Raw genomic sequence first — 16748 nt, 5'->3', positions numbered from 1 at the left:
CTCATCTCAGTCTCAGAGTGTGGTGTATTTTTCCCCTTCCTAAACCACATGTCAGAGAGCCACTTGCTAATGGAGGACTTTACCCCTACACTCCTGCCGCTCCGCTGACAAAAAAGTAAAACAAGTACGGATGGGTTATTTACTTACAAAGAGTGAGTGTTTACCTCTCCACATGATACAAAGAAGTATGCTACTGCACTTCCTTGTCATTAGTTGGAAGAATATCAACAATGCCTCCCTAATTATTGTCGGTATTGTGTGTGAGTCATTTCACAGTTATCCACCCACTCCATAGATGATTTAATGTTAATAAGCACAGTTATGATGGAACAAACACTTCTAAGGGTGATGTTATGTGGGAGATGGATGCAATGAGCATCTGTTGGGGGTTGGAAAGTGAGAGTATTGTGTGTGTGTGTGTGTGTGTGTGTGTGTGTGTGTGTAGGTGGGTGGGTGGGTGGGTGGTTGGGTAGGTAGAAGGAAAGGTGATATCTGTCGTGGTAATGTAACACATGGACACAGATTACCATATGTGCCACAGTGCGGCTGACTAAATCCTCATTTGCTTTTTTAATTTCCCGAAGAAAAAGCAAAATGAGATGAGATGAATTCTGACAGTGTTTATTATTCTTGAAAAATGTTGTGAAAAAGTGTTCACACATGCAGTGGACTCCTCCAAATATTCCAATCATATAATACGTGAGTGAAATTCAAATATAAATAGTTTAAATGCTTATTTGGTAAATTGTGTCACTGCTTTTTTATGATAGCTCTTAACTAGATTTACCTTTCCAGCTTGTGTGTGACAGTTCAGGTCATTCTCAAAGTTGGTCATGGTAATTGATGCTGCTAGATTATGGCTGATAAAAACAGAACATTTTAAACTTGCAACTCAATATGTGGAGTAATTAAACACAGTCCTGTGGCAAATCAAACCAGTGTCTGTGTTTGCTCTTATCTCCTACTCACTTCCAAATGCTGAGAAGAAACCAGAAAACTGTGACAAAAAAAAAAAGTTTTACTGCTTGAGATTCACAACAACAGACACTTGACAGACACAAACAGGATTTGTTAGCCCCAGCGAGTTTTGTCTGGGCTGCCAGCATTAGCAGTGACAGCCGACTGTCAGTCTTAATGCTACACCGCTAAATGGGAATACAATCCATTACCAAGGATCGTTTTTGACTTTGTCATGGACCAACTGGCCATGAAGGTAAGAGAGATCAGCTTTACAGAGACAAGTCGGATGTAGCTCAATGTTAATGCTGTCCAGACATTGTTATATCCCAAATAATCAATAAAGGTTGGGAATACAATACAATACAAAAAAGTTTCCTGCAACTAACTTTGACAATTCTTGGTCATAATATATGGTCAGTATTTTAAAGATCCTCTCCAGACATATTAAAAGACTTTAAAAGTTATCTAGTTAGACATTCTTAAAATTGCATCCAATTCTTCCCCTTCATTATGAATTCCAGGACCCATACATATGCAAATATTTTTAGAAAATAGAAAATTTAACTGCTCGACAAAAGATAGTCACTATAAAGTCCATGTGTTCAGGCTTCAATTTACCACATCGCACTTGTGTATCTTGTATGGTGGACAACGATGGGCTCCAAACTAGATGTGATGATACAAGTCATGCTTTTCAGGTGAGCACAGAGAAACTTTCCCTTCAAGTAGATGAATTGAAAACAGCCTGGTAGTGTCAAACACTGCACACACATCATACTGCACTGTGAAGCTCAAACATTCAGCCGTTGTAAATACATAAGAAGATCACATTAAATATCATTGTACTCTGATGTTCTGTGTAAAAATATCCACAATTATCCACATAATCTACAATTATCTGTTTGTTTAAAATGAACGACTGGTCATCAATAAGCTTGGTCTTGTAGCTAAACATTCAAATGAATTTACTCAGACCTCCCAGTATAAAACCATCTAGCAGGTCAATGCCATCAAACACTGTTATATAACACACAGACGCTGGCTCCACAGCTGTGTAATGGACTGCTATCCTAATTACAATTACTGCAATCATTGCTGTTACCCCTGACCCACACAAATGTTGATATATCAAAACAATACTTTATCTTGATTATGAAAGCCTTACAGGGTTATAGGGTTAAATGCTATTGTAAAGGAAGCAGTACTGAAAAGGTACAAAAAATATTCCATGCGACCTCATCCCACTCAAAACCATCCAAATGTATTCACATTACATCTAATGGATAATTATCTCTTAAAGTATTGATATTTTTCTATTTAATGAAACAATTAGAACGGCACGTCAATCCCACATCTACACATGTGTTCATAAAACCTTTACAGTGCTGGTTTATTCTCTTCTAGTAGCACACGCTACAGTCACATTTGTATCTCAGGCACGAAACAAGTGTTGTTTAAAATCTTTGACTTGTCAGCATGTGATGTTAAAAGAAAAGTAGACATGTTGTCTGTATTGCACTTGTAATGAACTTGGATTATTTGCTAAGACACAGCTGTGAAAAATTTACATAGTGTTTTTTTAAATTGGAATTGGCCACATAAAAGAGAAGAAATTGAATACGGCCACAGACCAAATGAAACACTTTTGTTTCACACAACTTCTATCATGAGAAAAATATGCAAGTTAACTTTAGATAATACAAGGCTTAAGACATCCACATGAGTCAAATCAAGAGAATGTCTTCCAAAAGTCATTTTAACACAACTTGACCGGTTTTCTAACTATTTCTCTCAAGAAGAAAACACTGGCAGACATCTGTCTGGGGGAACACAAAAACTATAATTAAACTAAGTGGAGGCTTTTCTGTTATCAGACAGATTTCACTGCTAACCCTGCCTTCTTTACCTCGCACTTACTACTTTCAAAAGTAATCGTAAGATGATGACTGGATTTTGAGGTCAGTCTCAGCTACTGATGATTTTTTAGTTAAAATATTGAGACACGTTTGTAAATGAGGCTCAGTGTCACTTTTAGAGAGGGAAAAGACAATTATTCTACACTACTGATCAGTATTTTAGTTTTTAAATTGTCCTGTAGATATTATAGTTGCTGATTTTATATAATATGTGGTCAGATGTGAGTGTGTGCATATTAAATTCAGTTCCTTGAATTGAATGTTGTATTGAATGTCATTTTTGTTAAAGGGCAACACACCCTGTAAAAGTTATATAAACAATAATTTGTTAGTAGGCAACTTTTCTTTATGAATGAAAGAATAGATTAGATGAACACCATTAACACAGCCCCAACCCAAACCTGTCACATTACCTGCAGTAGCCTATGTCTATATTTGTGAGCACCTTAATACATGTCTTTTAATATATGCATACATATCCTCCTCCCTCACTGAGTGTACTGTGTGTGTGTGCGCGCTGTGGGTGTGTTTTGTACGTATACGTCCTGTTCACCGGCCCCTCTATCTCCACCGAACACCTTGAGGTCATATCAGCCCCGTGCTGGACAGGCTGGCTGGTTCCCATTTAGATTATGGATGGTTATTACTGCCTCCTGGCTGTCAGTCAGATTAAACCAATATGTCCCAGGATGGAGGCTTATCGTGCTACAGAGAGCACCTTCTCCTGGGAAGAAGGAGGGGCCATTTAAATAAGTCATCTCTAGAACCTTCCATGTTTTACAAATTTATTAGTGCAGTCTAAAGATCCCCCCACGTGTCAAGTATTTATTGTACAAAATGAACAATATGTAAGGTAATGTCCTTTTCTGTTTGTGTCTTGATCACTGTCTCAATAACATAAAGACCATAAAACTTGCTTTGCTGTACACTCCCTGCACCTGGTGTTAAATACTGCAAGAAAAACACAAGAAAACATGCACACAAGCCTCTAATAGTCCTCCCATGTAACACATTTAATGGCTTCCAGACTAATTTGTAGCTTGTTGGTTAGACAGCAGAATAGCTGTGTCGCTAAATAATGAAGAAGATTAGCTTAAGTTGTTTGATGTTTATATTTGTTCACAGCTCAGGGATTATGATGAAGGCCAGTGCTTACTACACAAATATGTGCATGGGGGTTTAGCTATCACCACTTTTTGATGATACACATAAGATTTAACTCACTGCTTGCTGTCTGTGCTTTTTTTTATCACAGCATTCATTGAGATACAATATGAAGCAAGCACATTGGAGCGGTACATCACACCTGTTTCATTATAGATTTGTTTATAGCCCCCGCCGCTGGAGCAGATACACTTGCTTGATGACAACTTTTATGAGAATGGAAATTGAAAGATCTGTTAGATTTGAAGGATTTTATAAACAGAAACATTTTAATACGCAAAGACAGAAATAATAGGACACTCATGTTGTCAATAATGTTGCCAGAATCTGACCAAAAAATAAATAAATTCACAATTACTGGCTTAATGCCTTTTTTCCCTCTTTCCTAGTTTTGGAGCATTTTTTGTTGTTGTAATTTTTATGTGGCTTTGCAACTTACTATTCAAAGAACATCCACCTGACTATTTTTAGAAGTGGCTTTAACAACAAGATGAGAGTTAATCATTAAAATCATACTTCAAAGCCATTTACTGACAAACCAATTAGCGCCCACCCTGTGTCCTCTCTGCCAGGCATGGATGTTAATAAAAAATAACTCACTTAAAAATATTTGTTTTGTTTAATGGACACACTTAGAAAACAACTTTTAACTTCAACTAAATGGGTAATGACAAAATTGGTCAAATTTCAAAAATTGACCCAAACAGTACGACAACTTAAAAAACTATTCTTGCATCCTCTGCGACTAAAGTCTAGTTAAGATTAAGCAACAAAAATGAGTTGAATTAAATAAAGGCTGGATCGTTGTCATGGCCAAGAAGAAGACAGTATGGACTGTTGATATGAGACTATTTTCTCCAGTGTCAATGCCACATGTTTTATTGAACCCAACTTCCTTTCTAAGTGTTTTTGTAAGGTCACTTGTATTGGTCACTTTATGTGTATAGGACGAACATCTGTTGTTTTAGTGAGTGAAGTCTTGTGAGGGCACGCTATGACCTACGACTTACAGACTACATATTTCTGTCATATGTGAAATAAAATGCGGTGACTGACTGAGTAGTTACAAGTTTCCTGTTGCACACATTTCAGTGAAGGCAAACACACTTCTCATCTTCTGTTGAAATTTGCTATTGTTAGACAATTGCAGCTAAATAGTGATGTTCACTGTCATGGGAAATAAGTCATGTGATGTAACTTTTATGGATTGTTTTGACTCATTTGAGGAACATCTGCAATTATAGACATTGTACATTTTTCTGGCCCAGTATATTGTACAACTAACACTCAGTATATTATGCACTCTTATAATTCACCACTTCAACACTTGGATAAACAAAAAAAAAAAAAGAAAAAAGAAAAAAAGAAACATCCCTTTTATCTCCATCTCCTCATTGTGTGTATTTATGTGTGGGTGTGAATAGTTGCTAACGCTCGGAGGCATATGTTTTTGTCTTCTTTGTGCGTGTGTAACTGTGTGTATTCACTACAGTATATACAGTATGTGTCTGTGGGCTTTCATGTGTGTGTCTTGACCCCTATGGTAAGAGAGGAGAGGAAACGGCAGAAAGAAAACCGCACTCAGCGAAGCGTGGAATGTGCTTGGTTTGGGGATTACATTGGCCCATGTGCATGGGAAAATACAAAGGGGAGCGTCTGCAGCCAGACAGATGAGAGGTTGGGAAAGTGCTTGGCTTCGGCTCCTAGTGACTTCAATTCAAGCTTTCACTCGCATTTAAAGCACCGTTAAAGGCTGTGGTTCGCTCTTTAATTCCGTCTTTTATTCAGTCTAAGTGAAGAACAACCCCCCCCCCCCACCCCCTCACCCCCTCACCCCTTCAGTTTTCTGCGGCTATGAAAAGACTTGTGGCTGCCGTCTGAGATGAAATCATATGTTCCAGGGGTGTCCTAAGTTTGACAGAAACAGTCAGCTCAGCTTTTCTTGCTAGACATTTACTAGATAAACTGAATACAGACCCCCCAGAAATAAGGTACCACATTAAATTAGATTGGCATTATAAAAGTTTTTAAAACCCACTTAGAGCACTTTATTTTCATATCTAGAAACACCACATGGGAATGCAGGCTGAGAAAGCACCAGTGTGTTTTTGTAAAGAGGAAAAAGGTCTACTTTTTCTGTGTTATGAATGGAAATGAGATGTGATTCATTTCTTAATATTGGTTTGGATGCATTTACAGCTGCATGAAATGCCGGCATCCATAACTGTCTCTCTGTCTGCCTCATGATCTATGTGGCCTTAACCCTCTCCATATGTTAATAACTCATTAGAATTCAGCACTGTGGATGAAAACATGGACATGGCATTGAATCATACTTTAATTAAGCTAGCGTACTCATTGGTAGGCAGCATCATTAGCTATTGAGAAATAAAAGACATGCATATTTAATCTGGTCTTTAGAGCACCATATCTGTGTATATCAAAGCCTTGTTTGCCCATCTATCCATCCATCCATCAAGCAATGCATACATACACACACACAGGGCTTCACTGATATTACACTGGGATTATTTATTTAGATTTTTTAGAGTTTATGAGGAAATTTGTTCATCCAGTAACACCCCCACAACAGTAATGGCAGTCTAATTTGTCATCTCATGCATCTGATGCCCTTGGTCTTTTGCCACTGCAACCGTGTCCAGATTTCTGGCTCATTTTTTGGAGCAATTTTACATGTGATGATGGAGACAGAGGGTTGTGGTAATGACAGTAGACAGGCCAAATCTCAGCCACAGAGCTGAACTGGAGCTTAGGAGCCAGGGATGCAGCAAGGAAGTATGTATGCCACGGGGGCTAATCCTACACTGGTCCAGAATGATGAACACGTATTAGTCAGAGGCCACCGACCAGGACGTGGCATAGTTTCCTATGTATGAATGGGGGATGGGCTCTGACACAGTGCCAGGTTACGTTTCACAGCATCAGTGTGTGGTAGAGTCTTGCACCCTACAGGTAGCAGGTGGGTCTACGTTTATGCTCCCTTGAATTTTAATGGGAAATGTTACTACCCATATGGTAGTTCGTAGCGCGATTAATAATATTGTTGAATCAGGTGTGTTACATGCAGCTGCAGCATTGAATCCTGTGCCATAGTTGTGATAAAGCTAATCTGAATTTCCTTTTCTTCCCCTCCTCCCTCTTTTTCTCTTCTATGTCTCCACAGCGGCAGATGGCGAGGAACCGACTTCAGCAGGTGGGAAATTTTTATGCTTGGTAACATGATTTCCTTTCATTTGTGCGAATGTATGCATGATTGTGTGCGTATGTGTGATAGAGAGAGAGAGAGAGAGAGAGAAAATCTTGGCCAAGCCCTTTCCTTCCTTCATTATCAATGACTCTAATATCTGTATCGACTCACTGATCATGCCTGGTCATCAGCATGATTATATCATTTTATAGTATCGTGTTCATAAGAAAGTCCTGTTGAAACCTTTTCTAATAGTGTGACTCATGAGAAATGTCCCCTTTCTTTCTGGCACAGAGTTTTAAGTCCAGTTCAGTCCAGTGATTGCTTTGCTTCATTACTTTTCACTGTGAGTGAAATGTTCTGAACATCTGAGGATTTAGCTTCATTTTCAGGGATGTGTGTGGAATTTTTTCTTGGTGTGCTTTAATGTTAACTTTATAATCCATTAACTTGAGTGTACAGCTATCTCAGATGCTTTCTGTCATTTATCAAGAGCACAATGCCTCACAGCATTAAATGCAACCCATTACCATCAATTTGAATTTACAGTGTATCCACTCTCTAAGAAGTGTATGATGCGTTTTATGTCAACCACGAAAGATTGGTTTCCCCTCAGATTTGCTAGCGAAATGACGTCATGTTTAGCATCCCGACCCATCTCAACATATCATGTCGGGTGCTCGGCTCTTGGCGAGACATAGTGGCATACTGGATGTAAATGGCTTAAAATTGTTGTAATTTTCGCTGTAGGACTATTGATAGTTTTAAACAAATATTCGGAACGCCTATTTGGAAATGCTTTGAAGTTTTCGGAAGTACGAGGGGCCACCGGCTGGGTAAAACCAGCTGGTGGGGATACATTATAAAACACACATCAACAGTGTTTATGTAATTACTCTCAAAGCCAGAAGGGGAAGTCAAAAGTTCCGCACTGCAGGTTTAAGTGAAGATGTGTGAATTATTATACAGTAATGTTCTTGTTCCTTGGAGACCATATTTGGCATTCAGAAGTACTGCTTCTCATTATTAAAAGAACTCATGTAACAGGAGTTTTATTACAAAAGCAAGACCACAGAGGACAACAGTAAACAAGAACCTGCTTTATCTTCATCAGTGATGCAATTAAAATGTCACTTCACATCCTGGAGAAGTACCGTAACTGACTTTCTAGTGCATCCTCAGCATCTAATTGTCTTTGTCCGTGCCTCTGTCATTAATATTCATCTCTGCAGGTCTGTTTGAGATCAAATGGATTAAAACAACAATGATTTATTTAGATAACACGTAATAACCAAGAAATCAAAGTTCGTTATTGCAGTGCTGTCATGTTATCTCAAAGTCATATGAAAAAATAGAAAGGCACGTATGCACCGGCATGCGCACATAAACACACAATAAATAGAACACCAATGCTAACTTTTTCAATTAAAGTTTAATTTCACACAATAAGTTACAATTGAACATTTTAATGTAAATGTCAGCATTAAAATGTCAACTTTTTCTCTAGAATACACATTAGAGTTTGATTATCTGGTGGCATAAATGTCACAAAATAGACTGAAATTCACACGACAATGTGGATGTGGAGATCAGTCACAATTGGAAAGTATGTAATCTTTGCAGCATAAGAAATATATGACATAATAACAACTGTTATTTATAATGTTTATACTGTATTAACCCAGCATGAATATAAATAGCATAAAGATGTTTGCAAGAATAACAGCAATAAATCCCTTGTTCTGAAGCTTTACACATTTCAGATAACAGGGAGAATGAGAGAAAATGGCACAAGAAATAATTATCGGATAACGACCCGAATTAGGTGTGACTTGCGACCACTGACCTGGAACTGGACTCAGAAAGAAAATAGGACAGGCTGATGTGGAAAGCCAAATTACTCATGACAGCTTTGAAGAATTTAGCATATCAGCTGTCTTTTTCACAGTCTTCACATCTTCAATCTACATATTCACACCCTTTGTCTTGGCTCATATACTGTAAAATGGGCTATTCTTAAACACATTTGCCACATATTTATTTTTAGTTCCTGTGTGCATTATACTCTGTCTATGATTGTATATTCTTGCATAGTCTATGAGCATTAACCCACCATCTAAACTGCAGGCGGTCTATACCATTTAAAATGAAAGTCTGAGGTTGAGGGAGGAAAATCTGCTTAGTGTGCTAAACATGACAGACTATTGGATTTCATTGTGTCGTCTGTCACAATCCAATAATAAAATGAAAAAGAACTGGCTACATTTTATCTGCTTGAGCTAAGGTGGGATCCTTTCTTTACCTCTAGGAAAATATATTCACATTGTGCGATATGGAAAATTCCTGATTACAATAAAACACAAATGACATGAGGATCTTACTGTAACTTTACATTTTTGCTCCCATAAAAATAGTTCAATAATAGTTCAGCTGAGAGTAACACTGACAAACATTAATTGGTTTAACTGTCTTTTATATTGTTTAATGACATAGTGTGAGGCTTTAATGTCACATAATTATATTACCACCACTGTAATTATTTTAATTTTCAGCTTCTTATATAGTAAATAGGAAGTGATTTTAATGGGCACTAGTCTTTCATTATGCATTAAGATCCTTTAATGCTTAAAAAGCCACATTGAGAAGAAAATGTTCCCCTTCAAAATCAACTCTGAGAAATTTGTCCTCTCAGACTGTCACATGCTCAAAGCTCTACAGGGGCTTTCAGCTGCAGTGGATGTGCTCATCATATGCATAAGAGTGTCTTATTTTATGCTAAGCTGGAAGAGGCTTATTTTACTTAATCAAGACTGGGGGTGAGTCTGTGTCCATTGGGAAAAGCCAGGTTTTGTTTGCTTATGGCTTCAGATACTTTGGTGCCGCTTTACAGATTGTGTACACATGGCGAAACACCTTCTGAGTTTTCACCTATTTATTCTCAAATTACCACCACTCAAGTATGCATTCAGCATATTTTCACATGAATTAATCTTGTGATTAGTACGATTATCAAGTGGGGTTTTTTCCATCTTATGTACATTTACATGTTTTTATGTTCATTTTATGTCTTTTTTATGTGAAGCACTTGGTACACATAATATCTTTTGTTGTAAAAAAAAACAACAACTTGTAAAACACAAATTAAGTTGTTATTATTATTACATGGAAAATAAAATAGTTGTGCTGTCATCTACTTGCCATTGTTCATTTAAATAGATATGTGTTAGTTTGATGTGTTCTTATGGTGGTTGTACTGTATATCCCAGTACACTAAATGTTTTGCTTCACGCACATATCACACATGCTAACTTGCATTTAGACTTAATGTCTTGTTTCTAGTAACGTTCTCAGTTTACACTGAATGAAAGGGAAAATCAACATCTTAACTGCGTAATTGTCTTCTTGAAGTAGCATAGAAGAAAGGGTTACTTTATTGTGGCATTTCTGTGTGAGTTAAATGTTTCATAGACTAAGACTCTTGAGTAAATGTCTACCTTAACAACAGCCATTCAGATCAACAGGGTGTCTACTATCGGTAAAGCAAACCTTACATTATGCTTCGAGTTGCCTCACAGGTATGTAATGTGCAGCTTGAAGAGGCTCTATGAAGGGCACATACCTGCTCACTAGTTTTATTGCAAAAGGTCGGGGATAGAGCAAGCTGGAGGAGTGGGGATGGGGGTGGGGGTGGGGTGAGGTCCCTCTCTGGGATGAACTTCACCGCAATGCTGCAGGTGCCCCAACAAATCCTATAAAAGCACAAGACCTGTGGTCTCAAAATACTAGCGGATGCCACTGAGACTGCAAGCAGCAGCATAATTGGGCCTTAAGGTTAAGTGGATAACTAAGATGTGGTCTCAAAGCAGAACACAGTATAACAATATAACTCCTTTGAACAGGTTGGAGCCAGTCTGTGTCTGATTGTTTGAAATCCTATTGCGTCTTCAAGTTAATTGCTTTTAGTATATACGATATGACATCTCTCACTAACATTACAATCAGGGAAATGCCTTCTTTATAGACCTCTGGGAGACAAGCACACCGCTCTGACATTTCCATGACATTTAGTCTCTGAGAAGACAACCTACCTGTCTCTGGATCCTTCAAAAATGATGCTGATTACCAGCGTGACCTCTCCATTTGGATATTTATTTGACATATTCCAAACCATTTTGTTTCTGCACGATTGTTACTGGTTTCAACTCTTAAGTGCATGTCTCTGACACTGTCAAATGCTGATAGATTGAAATGGCAGAATGGCAAGGGCACAGGAGAATAGGAGGCCATGGTCTTACTAAAAGCTTGAACCTACAGAGCTTCATGCTGAGAGCACTGATGTAATATCGGTGGTGAGGTGCCAACTTTCATCAGGCAAGGTGAAGGTTGGGTGCAGTGACCATGAGCATGTGAACCACTGAAGCCATCACATAAAACGGGGCTAGGTTAAAATAGATTTGACACAATTAGGCCATGTCAGATTTCTCTGTGATGTGCCTGGGTGCACATTCAGAGCTTGAGGAGCTTCAATGTAAATTTCACACTCTTGTGGCACGTGAAATATGTTCTTTTAAAATTTTATAAAAGTGTGACAAGGCTGGCTTGTCTTTGTTAACTCAGCACTATGTGCGAGGCAGAAATTGCAAGTGAAATTCAGCTAGGATAGTTCTTCCTGCAGGGGCAGGGACAGTGTTGTTCGGTGCAGCCGTCAAGGGAAGATCGAGTTGCGTGCAGATGCTTGTTTGTTGTTAGTAAAGAGTATTAAATTAAAGGCACTCTGTATTTGATCATCTGGCTTCATAAGCTGACCCACTTCACCGGGATAAGTAGAAATCTTTAGACAGACATCTAGTCAGTCAATAATGCTTTGTCTGACCTCTTCATGACCTCAATGATGTAAAGGATATTGAGAGCAAGTAAACACTGGGGATAGTAGTAGCAAGACTTAATTCTTTTTTTCCCCCTCCTTCTTTCAATTGTCATTGTCAGCTGTTATATATTGTTCCCATTGTTTTTACAGAGGAATGTTTTCTCTGAGACTCTCTAATAGAAAAACTGAGTGAACAAGAGGCTTGGTACTTAATTATATTCCTCTTATGAAGTCAAGTGAGTATTAATACCTCAAGCTTTCCAGCTTCAGTGGTGCATTGTATTTTGTTTTGTAAACTGTATCATTCATAAGGGGCTAAGTTATAAAGTGCAGTATAATGAAATTAATATTGCTCATAGAACAAGTTTGAACAGGTTAACGTTTGCGACAGCTGTCGGCTCAGATATAGGAGCACATGTGTAGCTTTAACCCTGAAAATGTCATGCCTTTTGTGATTGATCCGCGAGGAAACAAAGGATGCATACTGTGTTTAACCATTGGTCAGGTTTTCACAGCTGATTGATTGGACTCTCTTTGCAGCCAGAAAAGAAATCACAGTGCCCATGCCGGGCACAACATGGCCTCACATCAATCACAGAGTGAGCGTTGGCTTCTACGGAGAAGCAGCTGACATTCACGCAAGAAAGCTGCCAATGTTTCCTTCAGATCATGCATCTCCCCGACACGTCTTACACAACTTACAAGCAGAGTGAAGAGGCATCGACCGAGACACCAATGAGGTCTTCTCAGATGACGCACAATATCCACTTCCTTTGCTCTTCTTGGAAAAAGCAGCTTGTTTTCTTTTTAAAGTGTTGTGATGTGCAGCTCTGAATCCATAAATACCTGCTGGTTCCATCATGCATGTCATTTGTTTGTGCATTCATACTTTACTAAAAATGGTCTGTTGGTGAATTAATCAGAGCATAATAGAGCTCTTTATTTCCCAAAATGGCGTTACATGAATGGGAAATACAGCACTGCTAATATTTGCAAGCCTTGTATCTATGAATATATGTATTTTCAGTCCAGCAACCACAGATTTATTTTGTTTGTTTGTTTACTTGTTTTTTTAGGCACTAAACAGTCAAAATTGCATCCAGACTTTTGCGTTGGACAAAGGGATGAAAATCACGTTTGATCTCATGCAATTTACATTTAAAGGCTTGTGGTCAGAGATTCAAAATATGGGAGGAGTGACAGGAAATGTATACGAATATCCTCAGCACCTGATTCGTCATTATTGATTGGCTGCTGTGTCTGAAATGTTGCCTCTGGGAAAAGCAGGTGTAAATTTGGACAAAGAGGGAAAAAAGAAACGTAAATAAAGAAAATAAAGAGCAGCAATGCAACAACTTGCTGTGTCTCTCATAATTGTACCTTTCAGAAACAGCTTATGTTTGACAGCAGGTCCAGTCTAGACTGGCAAGTAAATATCCCCCATGGTGTTTTCCTATTGGCAAATTGGCATCCTCAGGCTGTGGATTAATTTCTATGAATGCCACATGTCCTAGTGGGATCCAATCATGTGGCACATGATCATTCGCAATATTGTTACAGCCAATCAGGGTTTTTTGTTGCTTTTTTCCCCTTTTTCAACAAACTGGATGTAAAAATATGCAGCCTTTCCCTCATTCTCAGTTTTGAATTGTCACCCAATTCTAATCAAATCGCTGTATCAGCAAATCACACTGTTTAAAATATTGCACTGTAGCATTTTTTCTTTAATATCTAAAAAAATAACAAATTCCTGACTAAAATGTAGCTGTCTCACAGAGCACACTCTTTCAGTATCTCTCTCACACATTCATTTTGACTCTCTCTCCTCCTTCCTCCCTTTGCCTACTTTCTTGGTTTTTTGCTCCTTTATCCACTCTCCATTAGGGAGGCTGTCAGTACGCCTAGGTTCGACTATAGATCGTCACGTCAAAACAGCCCTGAAACCTGTCACCCCCACTCCCTCAGAGAGCAAGGTCTCTGTGAAGCTATTATACGTTCCTCTGTTCAACTGATTAGCCACCGCTCTCATTATTACTGATACAGGCCCTGCCTTTGAAATGGTATGACTTCGATAGGATTACCTTGTTTGTAATTCATGTCCAGAGGCCTACTAATTCCAATGAGAGAACAATAATAAGCTTGCTTGTGGTATTTGTTTATTTATTTTCTTCGCTGACTTTATTTTAAGCCTATATATTTTCTGGGTTTAGCTAGTCTTAAATGGTCGAACGGATGATATAGCATACAAGTCAAGGCCACACCCGTTTATTTGACATTGTCAAGTTTTTTGCTCATGGCTGTTCATTTGTCAGATTGACTTAAGAGGGCATGATAGTCTCACCCTTGAGACTCATCACTTAAAATGAAATAAGAGCTTTCAAAGCACAGTTTACCTGTCAACAGTAAGATATTACAACCCAGTCTCACAGCAACATGTATCACAGCTACGTTGGTCCACAGTACAATTTTTCTGCCCTATTCTTTTCTATAGGACTGCGTTCAAATCACGTGACATTCAAGTTTTTGTCTGCGAAAACAAAATTGTAGGAATACAACGTTTTGCTCGGCCACATGCTGTAATATTAAATCAACAACCTTCTTGCCTTTATTATTTTTCTGTGAATATTCTGAGATGAGAAGAGATTTAGAAGTTTCAAACATTCACAGAAAAGCAAATTATTTTCACCTCCTCTGGTTCTTCTGTCAACCGACTTTTAAAACCTTTGGACTGACTGTACGTTATCATATAAACCACTAGACTTTCTTTTGTTAGTTCAACGTGCCCTTAGCTTTACCCATGCTTACATTACTATCCAATGGGGAAGCCTTCCAAACTTTTTCCATCCAATATCATTCCACAAAGTTTTGACAGCCTCTGCACAGTTGTACAACCTGATGTATAAAAGATGAGACAGCTAGGCAGGTCCTTGAGTTATGAAACCAATAACCCTGCGTCAAGGCCTCATCATTTACATTTGGCCCCACGCTGCAGGTTAGCCCTAGAGGGAGGTTTTAGATGGCACTAATATGGCACCAAGCTGTGGGCACTGCCAGCTAAGTAATGTATTGCTATGAGACCAAAAAAAAAAGAGAGAGTGGTTAGACTCCTACTTTACTTTGTGATCAATAAATCATAAACAAAAAAATACCAAGCCACACTGCTTTGCAAAAATTAAAAAAGCCTTTAATAAATGAGCTCAGTGCCTACATGTTTCAACCATGGATGTATAATGAGATACAGTGTTGGGGGTAAGACACCATTCATTCATATGAAAGTTGCTCAGTAGTGCATTGAGCCAAAAAATCCACTTCCTGCTGTAAAGACAAATTACCTAGATGAAAATACACTGTGTAAGCTTTATGGGCCCAATGCACCTATAGAGCATGCTCACTAGGGACTTCTGCTGGGTGAGACAGCTAACCTCTTACTAGTCCTCCGGCTAATTTGAATGGGGATAAAATTACTAAATCTTGCAGCTTTTCTAGACTTAATAAATGTGATCCAATTCTGATATTGAAACTAATCATTTTGGCGAGGTAGAGACAAAGCTGATTTTCAGACATCTCTTTGAAAATGTAAGACTATGAAAAAAAGTATTTTTGGTCCCAATACGTTGAAATTACAGGGTTTGGTCATCTTCAGTGTCCTGTATCCTTGGCTGAACCGGCCACAGACCAGCCTAATAACCCCGAATGTCCGCCACTGGGTCACTGATTGAGTGATGAAGTTACACCATTGGTTGAACAGCCCAGTGTTAGAGTTTCTCTGTTGGCCTTTAATTGGTGCAAACAGTTTTTATTAAGTCCTCAGGACGCTTTTACTGTGGCTCCCCAAGCGCAGCTCACTCTGAGTGGGACTGAAAGTCTCAAAAATAAGTTATAAGAAAACACATTTACCTACTTAAGCATCTCACATGGAAGATAGATACAAAGACACAAAATATCAATTTTACCAGCATACATGGCAGTTAGCAGCTGGTTAGCATGGCCAACATTATTAACATGTCATGTGATATGCTACTTCAGTATATATAATTTAACAAAACATATTAGAGCAGAAAATTGTAGATCAACATTTGATATTCAGGAACATTTTTGACATTACCACAGACTATCCCTGTCACAAATTGTCACTGGTCCAGCCACACGCTAAGTTTTGACCAGGTCTTGTTTGGTTATGACTTATTGATAAACTTAATTCAATTTTGTTTTATTCATATACTACTAAATCCCAACAAAAGTTATCTCAAGCCATTTTTCACAAAGAGCAGGTCTACACAGTACTCTTTAGTCACGAAGCAAAGTAAGTAAGCAAGTCTAACCTCTCTTTTTGTTTCATATGTCCTTGGATCCAAAGAGCACCTGTTTTTAGATACCTGCATTGTGAAGTAGCACTCCTCAGCCAATCTACTGGCTTTTACTCTTTGTATAACATATTGCTGTGTCATATGCATTTGGCCATTATAAGTTTGAAAGCAATGGTTATCATCATTGGCCCCAAAGAGATAACATTAAGAAGGGAATGTATTAAACACACACACACATACAGTACATACATACACATACAGAACACACTCCAACTGAGTTATTAATCATTACCAGCATTACTTTTTCTTTCTTTGTTTGTTTTTCT

The 16748-nt window shown here is 38.3% G+C and overlaps 1 protein-coding gene across 1 annotated transcript in view; it reads left to right on the top strand.

The window, feature by feature from the left end:
- The first annotated feature begins 6944 nt into the window (after positions 1-6944).
- Positions 6945-16748, top strand: part of LOC128364940 (EGF-like repeat and discoidin I-like domain-containing protein 3) — a 95325-nt gene continuing 85521 nt past the window's right edge. The window contains exons 1-2 of the mRNA XM_053325556.1: positions 6945-7020; positions 7225-7254. Of these exons, the coding sequence (XP_053181531.1) occupies positions 6945-7020; positions 7225-7254 (106 nt within the window). The remainder of the gene's footprint in view (positions 7021-7224; positions 7255-16748) is intronic.

The sequence above is a fragment of the Scomber japonicus genome, chromosome 9 (assembly GCF_027409825.1).
Source record: "Scomber japonicus isolate fScoJap1 chromosome 9, fScoJap1.pri, whole genome shotgun sequence".
Taxonomy (NCBI): domain Eukaryota; kingdom Metazoa; phylum Chordata; class Actinopteri; order Scombriformes; family Scombridae; genus Scomber; species Scomber japonicus.
Note: the sequence above shows the minus strand (reverse complement) of the source record. Positions and strands in the feature narration are given on the sequence as shown.